At 44.3% G+C, this 21,403-nt stretch overlaps 1 protein-coding gene across 1 annotated transcript in view; it reads left to right on the top strand.

The window, feature by feature from the left end:
- Positions 1-21,403, top strand: part of ksr2 (kinase suppressor of ras 2) — a 587,663-nt gene that overhangs the window by 497,563 nt on the left and 68,697 nt on the right. Inside the window, exons 16-17 of the mRNA XM_070887700.1 lie at positions 17,094-17,190; positions 19,672-19,805. Coding sequence (XP_070743801.1) covers positions 17,094-17,190; positions 19,672-19,805 — 231 coding nt within the window. The remainder of the gene's footprint in view (positions 1-17,093; positions 17,191-19,671; positions 19,806-21,403) is intronic.

The raw sequence follows: 21,403 nt of genomic DNA, 5'->3' as shown, positions 1-21,403 counted from the left end.
AGACTCCTGGATGCATAAGCAACCAGTTGCATTTTCCTGAAATCATTAGCTTGTTGCAATACACACCCGACGCCATATGACGGTGCATCACATGCTAGTACCAAACACTTACATGGATCATACAACACAAGCAATTTGTTTGAGCATAACAATTTTCTCGCTTTTACAAAGGCATTTTCTTGGCTTTTGCCCCAAATCCATTCGTCCTCTTTTTGTAATAAGACATGCAGTGGTTCTAACCATGTGCTGAGACCCGGTAAGAAGTTACCAAAGTAGTTCAGCAGTCCCAGAAATGACCGCAGCTCCGTCACGTTCTGTGCCCTCGGTGCGTTCTCGATTGCCTCCGTCTTTGCGTTGATGGGCCTGATGCCGTCCACCACAATCCTCCTTCCCAGGAACTCCACTTCAGGCGCCAGGAAAACGCACTTTGAGCATTTTAACCTGAGCCCCACGTGGTTGAGTCGACTAAGGATCTCCTCCAGATTCTGCAGATGCTCGACTGTGTTCTGACCTGTTACCAAGATGTTGTACGGTGTGCGGGATGGACTTCAGTAAGCTTTCCATGTTTCTCTGGAATATCGCTGCCGCTGATCGGATTCCAAACAGGCATCTGTAATAAACAAAAACACCTTTGTGCATGTTGATGCAGGTGAGGGCCTTCAATGATTCCTCCAGTTCCTGTATCATGTAGGCTGAAGTCAGATCCAGCTTCGTGAACGTCTTTCCTCCCGCCAGCGTTGCAAAGAGGTCGGCGGCCTTTGGTAGTGGGTATCGGTCCTGCAGGGAGAAATGATTGATAGTTACTTTGTAATCACCACAGATTCTGACGGTGCCGTCTCCCTTGAGGACTGGGACGTTAGGACTGGCCCGCTCGTTGAACTCAGTCGGGGAAATGATGCCCTCTCTTTGCAGGCGGTCTAGCTCGATTTGTACCCTTTCTCTCATCATGTATGGTACTGCTCTCACCTTGTGATGGATGGGTCGTGCCACCGGAATTAGTGGATCTGCACTTTTGCTCCTTTGAATTTCCCGATGCCTGGTTCGAAAAGCAAAGGAAATTTGTTTAAGACCTGGGCACACAAAGTGTCGTCAGCGAGCAATAGCGCTCGAACGTCGTCCCAGTTCCAGCGTATCTTTCCCAGCCAGCTTCTGCCCGGTACCACCAAGAGTGGTAGCTTGTACACCGCTCCATCGTAGGAGACCTTTACGGTAGCACTGCCGATTACAGGAATCAATTCTTTCGTGTAAGTTCTTAGTTTCGTGCGAACTGGAGTTAAGACTGGCCTTGACGCCTTGTTACACCACAACCTTTCGAAAGTCTTTTTGCCCTTGATGGACTGGCTCGCGCCCGTGTCCAGCTCCATTGACACCGGGAGTCCATTTAGTTCAACATTCAGCATTATCGGGGGTCAATTCGTGGTGAATGTGTGCACCCCATCTACCTCTACCTCCTCGATCTGAGGCTCTGGTTCGTCGTGATCCTCCGTGGATCTGTCCTCCTCTGCAACATGGTGGTTTGCAGGTTTAACAGGCTTTGCAGCTCGCCTGCACACTCGTTGGAGGTGTCCCATTGTTCCACAGCCCTTCCAAACGTACTCTTTGTATCGGCATGAATGGAAACGATGATTACCCCCGCAGCGCCAACAAGGTGTTAATGGCCTTGCATTCATCACCCTTGATGGTGGACTCTCAGACATCTACGGATGTGCAGCTGCAGGTATGTGTGACCTGCCCTGTATGTTACGATTCGAAAACAACATCACTTTGTTCACAGTACTTATAGCAGCACTTGTGTGCTGAGAGATTTGCTTCGTATTGTCACTGGTGGCAATGAATACCTGGGCTATCACTATGGCCTTACTCAAGGTTGGGGTCTCTACAGATAAAAGTTTGCGAAGTATGGTTTTATGGCCAATGCCAAGTAGGAAAAAGTCTCTGAGCATGTGCTCCAAATGTCCTTCAAATTCGCAATGTCCTGCAAGGTGTCTTAGCTCAGCAACATAACTCGCCACTTCCTGGCCTTCAGACCTTTTGTAGGTGTAGAACCGGTAACTCGCCTTCAAAACGCTTTCCTTCGGGTTCAAATGCTCCTGGACCAGTGTGCACAAATCGTCGTATGATTTCTCCGTGGGTTTCGCTGGAGTGAGCAGATTCTTCATGAGTCCATACGTTGGTATCCCACAGATGGTGAGGAGGATTGCCCTTCATTTGGCAGCGCTCTCTTCCCCATCTAGCTCATTGACTACGAAGTATTGGTTGAATCGCTCCGCAAAAGTTTCCCAATCATCTCCCTCTGAGAATTTCTCTAGGATGCTGACTGTTCTCTGCAGCTTTGGATTCGCTATCTGTAACTCGTCGCCAGTTGTTGTGTATGGAGAAAGAGTCAGACCGAACACTGTGAGCTCAAAGTAAAGTGTGACCGTAATCTTTTATTGCAGAGTGCCTCTCCAACCTGTGAAGCCTCCTTAAATACCTGTGCTCCCAAGGGATTATGGGATCCCTTTGGACTCCAGGGGATGAGCCCTCTGGGGTACATATATAACATGTTCCACCTCATCAGAGCCGGGATCAGTGACCTCACGTGGAGGTTTGCTAGAGCAGTTCGGGAGGTTAGCAGGGGGGTGGGCAACAGGATGTAGCATTCGAAAGGAGAAACAAAGGGCACAAAGGATTGGGAGAAATAGATAGTATTAAAGCAAGAAATAGTAAGGTTAGACTAAGAGAACACAGGATGGTGTAAGATAGGTTTACAGTGTATGTATGCGAACGCACAAAGCATAGTATACAAGGTTGGGTAGGTGATTGCACCATGCAGCAAGCAACTTACACATAATCATAAGCAATTGACTGGTAGGCGCTTGGGCTTTCAAGGAGAGATGGCATTAAAGGAAGGCTTTCACTTACCCATGCTGGCTGCAGCGGGATCCACACGACTGGCGGCCCACTAGCCGCTGCAGCCTCTCTTCTATGTCACTCAGCTGCTGCATATTGGCCTCGCCCCCACCAGTCCTCTGTTGCTCCAACCAGTTGTGGGAGACCTTGGCCTGCAAAGCAAAGAAGGGTTGCTGAGTAGCAGTGTCATGAGGGCTTGGCAATTAGTGCAAGTGTGGGTCCATTACATGCAGGTGTAACTCTCACATGAAAGGGACCCTCCATTGCGAGTATGCACACATAGATTATACATGCCTCAGCAATCAAATAGTGCTTCACTGACTATATAGTGAAGGTGGGAAATAAGAGGTGAAGGAGAGGCTCGCAGATGGAAGGTGAGGAGTTGGGGAACATGTACTCACTTTCATCAGTTGAATTATGTCATTCAGCCTTTTGCGGCTTTGGGTGGCGGTGCAGTCATGAATGGAGGTCTCTGACACCTCCACAGCAATCTCTCTCCACGTATTGACAAAGACGTGCGACTGGGTCTTCTGGTGTCCGGATAGAGAGCGTGCCTCTTTCCCTCCACAGCTTGGACCAGGATCTCAAGTTCCACATCCGAGAAGCGGCTGGCCCTCCTTAAACCTCTTGCATTAGCCATTCCTTCACCAGCAAGAGAGACAAGCTCAATGCTCAGGGCCAAGCTGCTAAACCTGCCCTTTAAGAAGGCCAGCGAGTAGCTGCTTCATTATCAGTCAATCAACTGAATTTCGCGGCCTAATCAGCCAGTCCGCCCCCGCACCACTGCAAAGAGCCCATTCCCGCCACCAATACCGCACCGCTCCTTTTTTCAGCAAAATTGTTGACTTTGCTCTAATGGCCGCTGCATCCATTGCGATTGTAATGCACACCACAAAGCGGCAGGTGCGCGTTGTTTTGGGCGGTGGGCAATTTCGGCCCCATAATCTTAAACGTAAAATGCAGAAGTCTTATCCTTTCCTGAAATTTGTCAAATCATCGCACAGTAATGAGAGTGATCTTGTTTTTGTAGAAGATCTTGCCACAGAAGAAGTTGTTGAGGAGGCAGTCAGTGAGTGCTCTGTATGGAATGGGGAAGGTGAAATCAGCGAAAGTCCTGTTCGCCAGCAAAGAGCACTGTTTGACATTTGAGAAGTTAGGGATCTCGTTTGCTGTTTCACAATCCCTTTGTAAAGAACTAGAGGCATACACTTGCAAACTCTACAGGTAGAGCGGATGCAGAGATGTGAAACAGGTCAGATGTCACATGTTGAAGACTGGAAGTTATGCAGAGAAGTGCTTGTTTTCAAATAAAGATTCACTGTACAAACATATACAGTGCCAAATATATACAGTGCCAATTACCAGTCCGCAATTCACAAGCGATGTCTTGAGAACTTGCCGGAAATCCCATCTCTAAAGGACCATAGGTGGAAATTTGAAGATGTTGTACATGTCAGAGACTGGATGACACTTCCCCCAGCACCAGCAAGTGGTATGGAGCTTGCATATTGTTCATGCAAAAAGACCCAAGGAAGGTGCTCTTGCCTTCGCAACAAGCTACCTTGCACCGACATCTGCTCATGTGTGGGTTGTGAGAATGTTGCATCTTTGCCCAAGACTTCTAGGGCTGAGGAAAAAGATACCCTTGATTCTGATAATGATTCATAGATGTGCATTCGTTTTCAGCCTCTAACTTTTTTCTCACATCTATTTTGCTTTTTCAGTACTTCTATCTTTAAAAAAAAAATCAATACTATTATTTTTATTATGATATAATTATTGTTATAATTATATGATTGACAAATGAGTGCGGGTGTCCGTCTAAAATGTCAATAAGTGTGTATAAAATAAATGGTTGCCATGGTAGATTTCTTTCTTAGCAACGGATATGAAAACAAAACTTAGATTTATGTATAACGAAACCATATGATGCATCCAGACCTCAGATGTCCTCAATGATACTTCTTTTTACCAATTCTTACACTATCCTTGCTTAAAATTTAGCAGTGGCACTGCTATGTCACCATTTTAATGTTTTTCTTTGTTTTTGGCCATTTCTTGGTAACACTCAATTTTCAGACTTGGGAACATTTGGTTCTTGCTTCAGATACATATGCTTAACTCAGCAGAGGAGGACAACGGGTTTGATTAGGGCAGGGAAAATGGAGTACGAGAAGAAGCTTGCAGGGAACATTAAGACAGATTGCAAAAGTTTCTATAGATATGTAAAGAGAAAAAGGTTAGTAAAGACAAACGTAGGTCCCCTGCAGTCAGAATCAGCGATAGTCATAACGGGGAACAAAGAAATGGCAGACCAATTGAACAAGTACTTTGGTTCGGTATTCACTAAGGAGGACACAAACAACCTTCCGGATATAAAAGGGGTCAGAGGGTCTAGTAAGGAGGAGGAACTGAGGGAAATCCTTATTAGTCGGGAAATTGTGTTGGGGAAATAGATGGGATTGAAGGCCGATAAATCCCCAGGGCCTGATGGATTGCATCCCAGAGTACTTAAGGAGGTGGCCTTGGAAATAGCGATGCATTGACAGTCATTTTGCAACATTCCATGGACTCTGGATCAGTTCCTATCGAGTGGAGGGTAGCCAATGTAACCCCACTTTTTAAAAAAGGAGGGAGAGTGAAAACAGGGAATTATAGACCGGTCAGCCTGACCTCAGTAGTGGGTAAAATGATGGAATCAATTATTAAGGATGTCATAGCAGCGCATTTGGAAAGAGGTGACATGATAGGTCCAAGTCAGCATGGATTTGTGAAAGGGAAATCATGCTTGACAAATCTTCTGGAATTTTTTGAGGATATTTCCAGTAGAGTGGACAAGGGAGAACCAGTTGATGTGGTATATTTGGACTTTCAGAAGGCTTTCGACAAGGTCCCACAAGAGATTAATGTGCAAAGTTAAAGCACATGGGATTGGGGATAGTGTGCTGACATGGATTGAGAACTGGTTGTCAGACAGGAAGCAAAGAGTAGGAATAAATGGGTACTTTTCAGAATGGCAGGCAGTGACTAGTGGGGTACCGCAAGGTTCTGTGCTGGGGCCTCAGCTGTTTACACTGTACATTAATGATTTAGACGAGGGAATTAAATGTAGTATCTCCAAATTTGCGGATGATACTAAGTTGGGTGGCAGTGTGAGCTGCGAGGAGGATGCTATGAGGCTGCAGAGTGACTTTGATAGGTTAGGTGAGTGGGCAAATGCATGGCAGATGAAGTATAATGTGGATAAATGTGAGGTTATCCACTTTGGTGGTAAAAACAGAGAGACAGACTATTATCTGAATGGTGACAGATTAGGAAAAGGAGGTGCAACGAGACCTGGGTGTCATGGTACATCAGTCATTGAAGGTTGGCATGCAGGTACAGCAGGCGGTTAAGAAAGCAAATGGCATGTTGGCCTTCATAGCGAGGGGATTTGAGTACAGTGGCAGGGAGGTGTTGCTACAGTTGTACAGGGCCTTGTTGAGGCCACACCTGGAGTATTGTGTACAGTTTTGGTCTCCTAACTTGAGGAAGGATTTTCTTGCTATTGAGGGAGTGCAGCGAAGGTTCACCAGACTGATTCCCGGGATGGTGGGACTGACCTATCAAGAAAGACTGGATCAACTGGGCTTGTATTCACTGGAGTTCAGAAGAATGAGAGGGGACCTCATAGAAATGTTTAAAATTCTGACGGGTTTAGACAGGTTAGATGCAAGAAGAATGTTCCCAATGTTGGGGAAGTCCAGAACCAGGGGTCACAGTCTAAGGATAAGGGGTAAGCCATTTAGGACTGAGATGAGGAGAAACTTCTTCACCCAGAGAGTGGTGAACCTGTGGAATTCTCTACCACAGAAAGATATTGAGGCCAATTCACTAAATATATTCAAAAGGGAGTTATATGAAGTCCTTACTACTAAGGGGATCAAGGGGTATGGCGAGAAAGCAGGAATGGGATACCGAAGTTGCATGTTCAGCCATGAACTCATTGAATGGCGGTGCAGGTTAGAAGGGCCGAATGGCCTACTCCTGCACCTATTTTTCTATGTTTCTATGTTAACATATGTAACATGGTTCTAGGTAGTTCCCACATGGAACTAAAAATCTAGGCAAGAAAACAGGCTTTGGCCCACAGTCTAATTATTTACCATTGACAGTCAACCACAAGGATTGAGTATAACATTCCCCTAATTTTTCTTTTTACGGATTTAGTAATTTAGCTGGATGTTCTTACTGAATCACATCCATCTGAGTTAACTGCAAATGTGAACAAAGAACATTTAACACATCATTAATCTTGAATTGGTTGAGTAATGTTTTACTCGCTTGTGTGAATTAAATCTATATGAAATGAATAGAATTAAATAAGAAATTCAGCAATACAATTGAATGATTATTGCCAATTGGCAGAGCAATACAAGATCAGGAATTAACAGCACACCTTTCTAAGTGTTTTTTCAGAATCTAAACTGGAAGAGTGAAAGATTTAAACAGAAAGCAGAATCTTCAATCAATCCTATGTCCCACTATGAATCATATTAATGAGGAAGTATGCAGTTGTTTAAAACAGGCCTTAAATGTTTGTAATAAATGATATTGTCAACAGAGCAAAACAAATGAGTTAGAAAATAGAAAGCCTTGAGCCGCTTAATTTGGTTAAAAGCCCGGAAGAGACATTACGAAGCAGACTACTGGATTCTGAGAAGTGACCCCAGTTGCATTTCTCAGGGATACTAGTTCAACAGTGGATATGTAAGATGAAATGGATAACGACAGATAAGAAAAGATTTGAAAAGAATAACTTTAAAGGACTTGTGCTTGAGACTGTGCTGTCAAAAAGAAGGGCCACTAGTTGATGTATCACAAAGTATTTTGTTCATTTTATTCTTATAGCCTACTTGCCTGTTAAATTCAAATCTTTTTCTCTGCTGAACACTAGGCTAATTTTATTTTCCATTTTTGTCCTTATGGTAAAGGAGATAAAGATTTGGGGCCAATTTTGCGATGCTCCGGTGGGAAGTGTTCAATTTGTTGCACGCTATATTCTGTTAGCTGTGGATTAGGGAGCCAGAATAATGCTGCATGATCGGCTTCTGCAAACCTTATTTAAATGGTGCAATTATTTAAATCAGCTCCCACGCCGAATTTCAAGATCTTTGAGCCAGGCTGTGCTCCCAGCATTCACCTCGTCTATAAAATGGCTACATGAATGCTAAACTAGCCAGGCCTGCTGCTGAGGCTTACTTTTTCGGCTCAGAGCATTTTTACATAGAATTCACAGCACAGAAACAGGCCATTTGGCCCAACTGGTCGATGCTGGAGTCTGGCGAATCTAGCAGTGTCGGATTCGAGCTAGGGAGTGTCTCAATGGCACCAGTCAAAATGCTCATGAGAGACAGTTGTTCTGTGTTTGTCCCTTCACTGCATTGAGACTTCCCTGCAGATATTCATGACGATAACACTCACTCCATGCTACTCTGAATTTCTGTAAAATCCTCTAGCAGTGATGTTGGAGATGCATTGCTGCTTATTCTCGGAGAGTTCCTGCAGGCTGCTCATGGCAGACTCAAAGGATGTTACAAAAGCTATTCGCTGCTGCGTTAACTCCTGTCTGAAGACAGCCTGATAAGATAACAAATCCTTGTTTATATACTTGACATGTGGCAGGACCTCACAGCCTGGCCCAGATAGTTCTTTTTCCTCACCTACCACCTCCACTTGCTCCCCTTGATTTGTCAGTTGTGAGTAACCACATATTTCTTCCTCAAACTGACTAACTACATTATTGTGGATGCTAGAATCTGTGGTGGATACTGGACGCAAGGTACCTTCATGTATTGGAAACTATGCTGCCAGTTGGTCATGTCACCTAATTTTGGGAAGAACTTGCAGTGCATGCCCAAGACAATGGCTACAAAGTGAAGTAAGATCATAAAACATTGAATGCATCATGTAGTTACTTACCTAGAGCAGTCCTTGGTCTGAGGATGAAGAAAAAGAGTTTGGGTATGAAGGATTATTATAAATGGAGGATGCTTGCTATGTTGGGGCAGCACAACTCCAAATTTACCCTCACTGCCTCTCTCTTAGTGTGGGGTCAGTTGTTTCAAGATTGCCAATTGCCCACCTAACCCTGCTGTACTGCATAGACCCAGCCTCTAATCAGAACACTGGAGAGAAGATTAATTAGGATTCTTCTTAGAAACCGAAACAGCACCTCTGTGAACACCTTTTTGGAGGCTAAGACATTACAAATTAATTAGCATTGTGTTTCTGGTGGCAGTACTGATTACGAGCAGAACTTTCAAATGCTTTGCACAAGATATCAGTGTGGCCCACTCCAATTGTAATCTTCACCTTCTATTATATGCAAGAGTGATGTGAAGAGGGCAACATTTTCTCATTATTCTCTTTTCCTGAGGGAGATTGGATACAAACAGGTTCTTTGGGATCATGCTTTACATGGTAGAAGAGCAAGCAATTGTGCAACAAGAAGTATACTTACTGGGTCACCCCTCGAGAACGCCCACCTGGGAGGGGAGTCAGGACTTCAGTTTAATGTCTCATCTGAAATGCCCAAATTTACAGTTAGAAAACTACCTATCTGCTGTATTTATAGTGATTCTTACCAGTCTTTGGACTACATGCTTGGCATTTTCCATTTCAGCCCTGCTTGTGCATACTGGCAGCATACATTGGGAAATTCCACACCCCAGCCTATGGTTTTCTGATCATTACAATTGGTTGTAGGAAAAGCATGGACAGAGTGCAGAATTTCCAGATATGTGCTCCTTGCATGTGCCAGGAGTGCAGCTCGTTAGGTTGGACTAATTTTTTGAATGATTGCCATGATCTTCTAACTCAACAGTTGTTTAATTAGGGGTTGGTAATTTGTGGTGAAAAGCCTCGAGTGCTTTATATTGGAAAAAAACATCATCCTCAACCGAGAGGTCATTTTATCAGATGGTTCCGGATAAAGGAACCGATTGAGACTCACTGACACATAAAATGTGCCACAACCATTTATAGGACTAGTATTGTAGTTTTCAATAGTCCTTGTAGAAACCTAGAAATTACTGTGTGTGATATTATCATACAAGCTCACAACATGTACATATCAAATTATTTTTTCTGTCATTTTAATGGAGGTGTTAAAGTTAACTGATTAAAATTTAAAAAAACAAAAGGAATTCCTTTGTTAAAATCGTGGACACAGGAATTTGATAAAAACCTATTTGCTGTTGGTACAATAATACAATAATACCATAAACAGTCATTTTCAAGCTGGAGTTCCTTTAAGTAATCAGCATAGGCAATATAGGCACATGATAGGCCCTTCATCATTCTGCTGATCATTCGAAGTGGTTGTAGGATCTCTGGTACAGCCCATGAGTGTTTTCTTTAATATAGTATCTCTGGGCCCAAGTTTGTCCCCAGGGTTAGAACGGTGCATCTCCATGTAGTGCGCCGACTTTTTAGAACAGAAATGGCGCCTATTATTTACCTTGGTATTCTCCCCTCCGTCTGGCCGATCCAAGCCTTTGGTGCAGCGCAGCAGAATGCGTGGAGTGTGGAGCCAGGTCCCGGCGCTGAAAACAGTGCCGGGAGCTCCGCACATGCGCGCTAGAGTGTGCACGCATGTGCAGTAGCTCCAGGCTCCCGAGGTTGTGTGGGAGGGGCCCGAAGCACGTCGCCCCGAGCCCTGGCCGAAAGGGCTGCCAGGGCGAAGATCGACTCGGGCCTCCTTCCCTATCTCTCGTTTAGCTCCCGGCCCCCCCCACCCCCCTCCGTTTAGCTCCCGCTCCCCCCCTTCCTCTCCGCCCCCCACCCCCCCACGTCGGCGGCGGAGGGGCCCGCCCAAAGTTTTCGGCGGCCCGGCTTCTACGTCCTCGGCAGGGCCCGCCTGCCCCGCCCGAAGTCTTCTTCGCGGCCCGTTCAGCCTCCCTCCCCCTACCTCCTCCTCCTCTCCCCTTTCCCCACTCCCCCCTCCTCTCCTCCTCTCTCCCCCCTCCCCTCCCCCTCCTCTCCCCACTCCTTCTCCCTCCCCCTCCTCTCCCCCTCTCCCCCTCCTCCTCTCCCCCCTCTCTCCCTCCATCCTTCCCTCCCCCCTCTTTCCCTCCCTCCCCCTCCTCTTCCTCCCTCTCCCTCCCCCCTCCTCTCACCCTCCCTCCTCTCCCCTCCTCCTCTCCCCCTCCTCTTCCTCGCCCCTCCTCTTCCTCGCCCCTCCTTTTCCTCTCCCCTCCTCCTCTCCCCCTCCTCCTCTCCCCCCTCTCTCCCTCCCCCCTCTCTCCCTCCATCCTTCCCTGCCCCCTCTTTCTCTCCCTCCCCCTCCTCTTCCTCCCTCTCCCTCCCCCTCTCCTCCTCTCCCCCTCCTCTTCCTCGCCCCTCCTTTTCCTCTCCCCTCCTCCTCTCCCCCCTCCCTCTCTCCCTCCCCTCTCCTCATCCTCGTCTCCCCCTCCCCCCTCCCCCTCGCTGTCAGAGAGACAGAGTGACACTGACAGAGAGAGAGATACTGGGGGGTGGGCGGCCATCCCAGCATGCTGTTGGAGGGCTCCCGGTGCTGACGTCGGTGAGTAGAAACTTAATTTTTTATTTATTGATTGATTTTTTTATTATTTTTTTAATTTTTTGTGATTTTATTGGTTGATTTATTGATTTATTTATCATTTATTATTGATGATGGCTCTTTATTTGTAAAAGTGAAGTGTTTAATGTTTGTAAACCCCCCTTCTCCCACCTCCCCCCCCCCCCCCCCATCTCTCATTCTCTAAGCCTGATTTATAAATGTAGGCAAGGTTTTTCTGAGCGTACAAAATAGTTTGGAGTAAGTTTTCGCTGCCTAAACTTGCAAAACAGGCTTAAGTGGCTGGACACGCCCCCTTTTGAAAAAAAAGATCTGTTCTACAATGAAACTATTCTAACTGACTAGAACTAGAGCAAACTAAATACCGAGAATTGCAATTTCTAAGATGCTCCATTCTAAACTAGTTGCTCCAAAAAAATAGGAGCAACTCAGGCCAAAACTTGAGCCCAGATCTATGCTGTGTCTGCAGTGATCAATGCCCTGATTGATGCTGGGCTCAGGAGCACATAAGAATATAGATATTCAAGACCCAGTGAAGTTCAATTAAGAATGGTTACATGCTAGTGCAAATCTTGCCAGAGGTGTTGTGACCTGATTGCACTTCATTTTCCATTGCATAATTTTGCATAGTTCTTTGTGTGACATTGACCTTGTAACGTAATTGGGAGACTGATTAAGCTTTAAGTGAAACTTAAAGAGATACCTGGTCAGTTAAAAATAAGTGGCTGCATGGCTCAGAAGGCATTTCAACACATCAGTCCCCTTCGAGAAGACTGAGGAGGATGAAAAGAAAGCAGAGCCATGAAGTAGAATCTGCTGGTAGGTGATGGAGCAGCCCATAATCCAAACCCCTGTTGCATGGCTGGAAAATCAAATTATGTGATGCATAAGATGGGTGCAAAGCGGGTTACCCTGTTTGCTCCCGAGGGTACCCTCACTGAAGCACTCTAGCGTAGAGTTGCCAATTCTAGTTAAACATATTCCTGGATATATCATCACATGACCTCCTGCCACCCTGCTCCCTCACTCCTGCCATTGGTCGCCCGACATGTCCATACTCGCGCCTTCCCTCACCAATTGGAAAGCGAACAGACTCTTCATTACCCAATTGGATGATTCTTGACTGTCAGTCAAACAGCTTTTATCCTATGTCCAATGTTTTTATAACTAGTAAACAAAAATGTTCAAAGACATTTTTTTTAAAAACGCAATTTTTTATTGCACCTATCATTTTTGTCCAGGGTTGCTTGCAGCAGTGTCCTGGAGATGAATCTTTAATTCCTGGAGACTCCAGGGCAATCCTGGAGGGTTGGCAACCCTACTGCAGTGTAGAATGCTGAAATGAGTTTGAGGTTTAAAAGATAAGGGCTGAAATGACCTTCACAGCCAGTGGCCATGCTGAAAATATGAAGGAGTTTGGCGCCAGATCAGATTACAATGAGTGGCACAATTCTGTCATTGTCTCCTTGGGAACTGGAACCCGTGCACACACATAGTTCCTTAGAAAAGTTGCAGATAAATGTACCTCTACCTACTTTGTGGTCAGAGGATAATGGCAGGTGTGCACAGTCTTCCTACGTCACCTGCTTGGCATATCTGGATCCCGCTTCTTTTGCCAGAAACCTTAAATATAGCAGGATTCACATAAGGAAGCACATTATCCAGATTTCTGAGGCATGACAGTGCCAATACTATCACACCAAGCGTTCTCGCCAACTAAGGTGAGCAAAAATAAAATTACTAAAAAAAACCCGCACTAATACACTTGTAAAGCATCTTGTAGAAACATTTTGTCTTCCTTTAAATCATCAATTTTGCATCCACCAGCTGCCTAATCATTCTGGATGTAGGTTTTACAATGATATATTGATGACTGAATTTATATCTTGGATAAACGTTGGGAAATAGTGCAGATACCCAAATGGTGCAGTGCATTATTATATTGTAAGGAAGCTGATGCCTTTGCTGGGAGCTTCCTGCACCTGTCGTAATGCCCACTGGAATTGTGCATCATGCGTATTACAGACAGAGATTGAGCTTACGTGATCTCTGCCCATATTCACACTCTATTTTATCATTTAAATGAGCAAAATCAGGATGTAATAGGGCTAAAAGTAAGAACTAAGACGTGCAAACATACAACAATGATACCTCATTTCAATCTATGCATCCGCTATTGTTTGTTGCTTGCAAAACAAAAATCAGAAATAACATTGGTCTTTCAATTAGTTAATGATCAGAACCATAGATTGAAAACTGATAGAACCTGAAGTCCTCATATTCATGCCCTGTACATGGTGTTGGCTGTGAAGGGAGGAGGAAACACTGAAACATAGAGAAGGTGCGTTATTTATCTTAAGCAGTCAAACTTTTTTATAGAAGGCAAGAGCATGCATTTTTTTTTTAGAGGCTAACTGATTCAAAAATGAAACCTATGTTGCAAAAAGACTACAGTAAAGAGTGAAAACCATTAAATTTCACACTGAAGACGGCTTGCGGCCAAGATTGACATTAGCAATTGAGGAATGCTATTGAGGAAGGGGTTAGAATAAATTGCCATGTGTATTCAAACAATGTCCCTGATTTTCCCCTTGTTTGGCTCCGCATGGTTCCTGCACAGGATATCCCCTCGGTAAAGAAAATCAACGAGTTGTTGATCCTTTCTGTAAGAGTGAGAATCTTGTCTTTCCATTTTCTTTTGTAATATAATGTAAGTTAATGAAGCATCTCAAGTACAGATGAGGTGAATGACTCATTTAATTATGCTGAAATAAAGGGGGAGAAATTGGGTGCATTTGTGCCTCCCAGGAGGGGCGCTAATAAAGAGAAAATACCTTTGCGACCGGGTTCAGCACTGACATCAACCCCCGCCATATTGAGCGGGAGTTTAGCGGTGTCGCTACGGCATTGTGCCCTGATCTCCTGCACCCGGAGATCGTGGCTTCATCTGACTTCATCGCCGTGCGCATTACCCTGTTAGCGCCCCGGATTTCGTCCCCTGCAACAGCGTCGGGCGAAAACACCGGCAGTGCAGGAGGCGTGGATCGGCGGCCGGCTTTCAAAAGTTACTACCCCCAAACGTGGCGATAATGAATTACATCCCAAAATGCTTAAACACCTACTGAACACCTACGCTGGGGGAAGATCACAATTGGTGCAATAGAGATAGCTGTCTAAGCTGATTCTTAACATTTAGCATTTATTTCTCTCTCTCTCCCCTCTCTCACTCTCTATAGTCTTTTGTCTAGTGCATTCATCACACTTTAAAGTGCCACACTTGCATCTAATAAACTCAAATTCTATATTCATAGAACAGCAACGAATCCGAACGGAACAGAAATGGAATTTACCAATGAACAAGTAATATTATCAAAAGAGAAGGGAAGCCGGTCTTTTTTTGCTGGTTTCTTCTGACCTTGAAAACATGGCGGGCGAAATTGCCCTGAGTCTGGCGCAGAAGTCCCGGCCCCGCTGCTGAATTCTGCTAACCGCCCCTCAAAGGAAACGGACGCAATCTCACGCACTGCACTTCCTTTGGGAGCGGTTACTGGGGCGTTGGATGCTCCGAGTAGCGCAGACGTGCTTCAAAGCTCCTCCCCTTTGCTTAAAGGGGAGGGCCACAGTGCACTCTGCAAGGCCTCTGATGGATTCCACTACATTACCAGGGTAGCGCTGGACCAGGCCTGCAGCCTGGCACCCAGAACAGTGTGCAGGGCTGCACGATGGCGGCTTGGACAACACTAGAGTCGGCAATCAAAAATAGATGGCAGGCCGGGGCACAGGCATTCCCCCCCCGCCCCCAACAAGCCCAATAGCAGAGGTCAGCCAGCTTCACCACCCGCGAAGCTGGTGTTGACATCCGCTCACGCCAGCCTTGCGGTCTGCGGGGCAACTTCCCCTGCGGGGTGGTAAGACGTTAGCGTGGGACGGTGAGGGGGAGCTAATGAAGCTTTAAAAAGGATCAATTTTGTGCCTATGGACTCTTCCCGAGGGAAGGAGCTAGGGATTTACAAGCAGCTGTCCCCTGGCAACAGCAGTTATCCTCTAATTAACCTCGGGGCATGCCTGTTTACGGCAATTAGACGTTTTAACTTTCAGGGACACCGCCACCATAGCTGCGGAATAAATTCTGATTTATATGATACAATACTACTGTTCCTATAAAATAACAAATCATTGAACTTTCTATTGGAAAATCCATGGGAGATACCCTTGTACTTTCAAAATGGTTTGGAAAATGAGTTTCGATCTACTCAGTCAAAAAATTGGGGTTTCTCCAATATCACATTCATGCAGTGATTGCAGTTTTCAGAGCAGTATTAGAGCCACTGTGACTCAGAACCCGTATGGTATAAGGACTCCCAAGACAAGAACTGAGAATATGACCTGCAGTCAACCACACCTCCTTAAAGCCAATTTCAACTAGCGCTGCAATGGAGATTCGCATCAGAATGGTGTTATTAACCAATGGGAATCTCCTATAAACTATGGAAATTAATCAAAACTTACTATAAAAGTTATTGTCATTTTGATCCCTGATTGAAGGCAACAGATTCCAATCCTCTCCCATCTTTCCAAAATTCAAATTTTCCAAAGACAGAAAAGGTAAGATCGTGAGAAACCTCACTCCAACTTAAGCTTAATGTGATCCCTTCGAAGCTGAACTAGAAGTGGGATTTATACTTCAGCTTCATTCATTTATTTTATGGATTATGAGAACTCATTTAATCTTGTTCTATAGCAAAGATTATCTTACCTGTTAAAGTATACTCTTACTCACAACAACCCCATAGTAAGGTATGTGGTATGTATGTAGAGACCATTGCTGTGATATGCTCAAGGAATGAAAATCCTTTAAGTAATCAATCATTACTCAAATTAACAATAGCTCTTCAAACGTCAAAATGATTGCAATACATTCACCTAAAATCTGCTGCCTGAGTTGTACGTGGAAGGCTGGAGTCTCCAAACACATGTAAGCAACCAGATCAAAGAATCTGCTGTTGGTACGACAGTAAACACCTCTAGTACCACAATATACAACAGATGGGCACAGTTTGAAGGCAAACTCATTGAGATCTACAGTGTCCAAAGGGAATATACATGGGAATCTTCAAAGATCAGTATCTCAAATCCTATATTCAGGCCTTTGAGAAAGTGAAATATGAGACGTTTTATTTGGGTATCATTTGAAGTACTTGAGGGAATTGCAGCACCTTGTCATCACACTTCTACTTCTTGCTGAGCAAACGTATTTTTATAAATATAAATACTATATATATGCACACAGACAGTCCCATCTACACAGTACTTCAAGTGGACCCTGCATCAGAAAATATAATGTCTCAACCATGGTATTAATCATTTCTTTTTTAGATGCTAACTAAACCAATTTTAGATTTTCAGTATTAACAGATTTTAGAATCTTTAGTATATTGCAATACCTATTCAAAATATTTTAAATTACCTTTTTAATTAAAAAAATTAAAAAAATACATGATAAGAATGTAATTTTTTTTTAAACGGTTATATATGTTAACAAGTTTTGCTACTTATTTCAGTTCCCCACTGCTTGCAATATCTATACAGAGATTTGATGTTTGCTTGATTTTTTTTGCAGCCTCTGCAAGGGAAGAACACTGTACTCTGTCGTAAGAGATGCTAAAATGGTGCTGGATGTGAACAAGACCAGACAGATTGCTCAGGAGATTGTAAAGGTGCGCAAAGGGACACAAAAATACATGAATTGAGGGCAGCAAAATAAAACATTTTTTAAAAAAAAAGCTAAGTCATTTAACACCAATCCACTGGTGCTAATAAAATATGGAACAAAACTTTTAATTTTTTTGTACTGATTAATTTGCATAATCTTCCAATCCTCCTTAGAAATGGGGGTAGTGCCAGAGGACTGCAGCATTGTAAATGTTATACCCTTGTTCAAAAAGGGTGTAAAGATAAACCCAGCAACTATAGGCCAGTCAGTTTAACCTTGATAGTGGGGAAGCTTTTAGAAACAATAATCAGGGACAAAATTAACAGTCATTTGGACAAGTGTGGATTAACTAAGCAAAGCCAGCACGGATTTGTTAAAGACAAATCAGTGTATAATCAAGTTGATCGAGCTTTTTGATGAGGTAACAGGGAGAGTTGATGAGGACAATGTGGTTGACGTGATTTCCAAAAGGCGTTCGACAAAGTGCCACACAATAGGCTTGCCAGCAAAGTTGAAGCTCATGGAATAAAAGGGACAGTGGCAACATTGTCTAAGTGACAGAAAACAGAGTGGTGAACAGTTGTTTTTCAGACTGGAGGAAGGTATACAGTGGTGTTCCCCAGGGGTCGGTACTAGGACCACTGTTTTTCGTGATATATATTAATGAATAGTATGTGGGTGTATGGGGCAAAATTTCAAAATTTGCAGATGACACAAAACTTGGAAATATAGTGAACATTGAGGAGAATAGAGATAGACTTCAAGAGGACATAGACAGGCAGGTGGAATGGGCGGACACGTGGCAGATGAAATGTAACGCAGAAAAGTGTGAAGTGATACATTTTGGTAGAAAGAATGAGGCAAGGAAATATAAACTAAAGGGTATAACCCTAAAGTGGGTGCATGAACAGAGAGACCTAGGGGTCTATGTGCACAAGTTGTTGAAAGTGGCAGGACAGGTTGAGAAAGCAGTTAAAAATACTTATGGGATCCTGGGCTTCATGAATAGAGGTATAGAGTACAAAAGCTTAGAAATTATGATGGACAGTATAAAACACTGATTCGTCCTCAACTGGAATATTGTGTCCAATTCTGGGCACTGCACATTAGTAAGGATGTGAAGGCCTTAGAGAGGGTGCAGAAAAGATTTACAAGAATGATTCCATGGATGAGGGACTTCAATTACGTGGATAGACTGGAAAAACAGCGGTTGTTCTCCATAGAGCAGAGAAGGCTAAGAGGAAATTTGATTAAAGTGTTCAAAATCATGAGGGGTCTTGACAGGGTTGATAGAGAGAAACTGTTCCCATTGGCAGAAGAGTCGAGAACTAGAGGACATAGATTTGTGATTAACAAAAGAACCAAAGGCAATATAAGAAAAAAAAAATGTTACATAGCGACTGGTTAGGATCTGGAATGCACTGCCTGAAAGGGTGGTGGAGGCAGACTATCACGGTTTCAAAAGGGAGTTGGATATATACCTGAAAGAAAACATTTTGCAGGGCGACGGGGAAAGGGCGGGGGAGTGGGACTAGCCGAGGTGCTCTTGCAGAGAGCCGGCACAGGCTTGACGTACCGAACGGCCTTCTTCCATGCAGCAACCATTCTATTAGGCCAAAATTCAGGGTCCGGATAAGGCCCGTTACCGCTGTTTTTCGGCGGAATCGAGTGGCCGCCATGTTGCAGTCCACGATCCAAATTCACCTCGGAGATTTTTCCGGCGGTCCCCACTTCCGCCCCGCTGCTGCCGACCACCCCAAGCACATCATCAAAGCGCACACCGCCTCTCTCCCACACCTCCATCCCACTCCGCGCAAAATTTACCTAAAAAAATCCACGAACCGCCGCGCGGTGCCCCCGACAGCTTTTTCTGTCGGTGCACCTTATTTATGTGTCTGAGCCGCGGCCACCATGTATTTTTTTTTGCCGCCCGACTTCCCGATCGGCCGGACAATTATGGCCCCAGGTTTGGCTGGGCCACCAACAGGCAGCCTGGTACACCCTTTTGGGTGTTAGGCCACTGGCCCGGCCGAAACCCTCCCTGGTGGCTCAGTGGCCGAACCTAAAAAATCGCTGCTTCTCTCCCCTTTAAATGAGGGGAGAGACGTGGTGACGCACACCCGCAGTGACATCACCACCGCTCCACTGCTGAGTGACAGCGACGGAGACTCGGTCCCGACCCCACATCCGCCCCTCACCAGCAGTCACCACCGCACTTCCGCCCCCATTATGACCGACTTCCGGTCCGCTCCAAACAAATTGCCAATGAGGTGAAAATGGATCAAGAGTCCACCTTGTTGGACCCGAAGGTAAAAACATCTAAAAGAAAGGTAGGTGCGCCAGCTTTCTGGCGGACCTGAATTTCGGCCCCTATGATTCTATGATAACATTTGTACCTTGGGAAAATGTAATACATATTCTTGTTCTGTGGCATTCTGTGTAATTACCTCGATGCACTTACTGAAAACATTATTATATTTTCAAGGGAATGGGTTACCTACACGCTAAAGGAATTCTTCACAAAGATTTGAAGTCAAAGAATATATTCTATGACAATGGAAAGATAATTATTACCGATTTTGGCCTCTTCAGCATCTCTGGAGCTTTACAGGAGGGCAGGTAGAGTACTGCAGTGTATATAAATCATTATTATTAAGCAGTTAAGCAATTTAGATAATATATATTAATAGTTTGTTCTTTCTTACAAATTTTCCCTTTATTTTCTCTACAAAATGGAGAAGATGGTTTCTCCATTTTTATACTCCAGAATAACAGCTTTTTTTCTTGAAAATATATTGGAATTGTGGGCAGAATGAAAATGTATTATCTCAGTTAAAAGTACTATTTTGAATGGTTTTTATTATTTCACAAATATTTGATGCTGTAAGAAGCAAGGAAGATATTTGTTGAGACAGTTTAGAAACCTAATAGAAGGTAAGTAGTAAAACAAGTGGTATGGAAACATAGAAACCATTCGATATGATAATGGTTGATCATGTAACTTTAGTGCCCCATTCCTGCTTTCTCTCCATACCACTTGATCCCTTTAGCCATAAGGGCCACATCTAACTCCCTTTTGAATATATCTAATGAACTGGCCTCAACAACTTTCTGCGGTAGAGAATTCCACAGGTTCACAATTCTCTGAGTGAAGAAGTTTCTCCTCATCTCGGTCCTAAATGGCTTACCCCTTATCCTAAGACTATGACCCCTGGTTCTGGACTTCCCCAACATCGGGAACATTCTACCTGCATCTATCCTGTCCAATCCCATCTGAATTTTATATGTTTCTATGAGATCCCCTCTCATTCTTCTAAATTCCAGTGAATATAAACCTAGTCCATCCAGTCTTTCTTCATATGTCAGTCCTGCCATCTCGGGAATCAGTCTGGTGAACCTTTGCTGCGCTCCCTCAATAGCAAGAATGTCCTTCCTCAGATTAGGAGACCAAAACTGTACACAATATTCAAGAGGTGGCCTCACCAAGGTCCTGTACAACTGCAGTAAGACCCCCCTGCTCCTATACTCAAACCCTCTCGCTATGAAGGTCAACATGCCATTTTCCTTCTTCACCACTTGCTGTACCTGCATGCCAGCTTTCAGTGACTGATGTACCATGACACCCAGGTCTCGTTGCACCTCCCCTTTTCCTAATCTGTCACCATTCAGATAATATTCTGCCTTCCTGTTTTTGCCACCAAAGTGGATAACCTCACATTTATCTACTTTATAATACATCTGCCATGCATTTGTCCACTCACCTAAACTGTCCAAGTCACCCTGCAGCCTCTTAGCATCCGCCTCACAGCTCACACTGCCACCCAGCTTAGTGTCATCTGAAAACTTGGAGATATTACATTCAATTCCTTCGTCTAAATCATTAATGTATATTGTAAATAGCTGGGGTCCCAGCACTGAACCTTGCGGTACCCCACTAGTCACTGCCTGCCATTCTGAAAAGGACCCATTTATTCCTACTCTTTGCTTCCTGTCTGCCAACCAGTTCTCTATCCACGTCAATACATTACCCCCAATACCATGTGCTTTAATTTTGCACACTAATCTCTTGTGTGGGACCTTGTCAAAAGCCTTTTGAAAGTCCAAATACACCACATCCACTGGTTCTCCCTTGTCCACTCTGCTAGTTATAGCCTCAAAAAATTCTAGAAGATTTGTCAAGTGTGATTTCCCTTTCATAAATCCATGCTGACTTGAAG

This window comes from Pristiophorus japonicus, chromosome 8 (assembly GCF_044704955.1).
Source record: "Pristiophorus japonicus isolate sPriJap1 chromosome 8, sPriJap1.hap1, whole genome shotgun sequence".
NCBI classification, from domain to species: domain Eukaryota; kingdom Metazoa; phylum Chordata; class Chondrichthyes; family Pristiophoridae; genus Pristiophorus; species Pristiophorus japonicus.
This window is presented reverse-complemented; position numbering and strand designations above follow the sequence as displayed.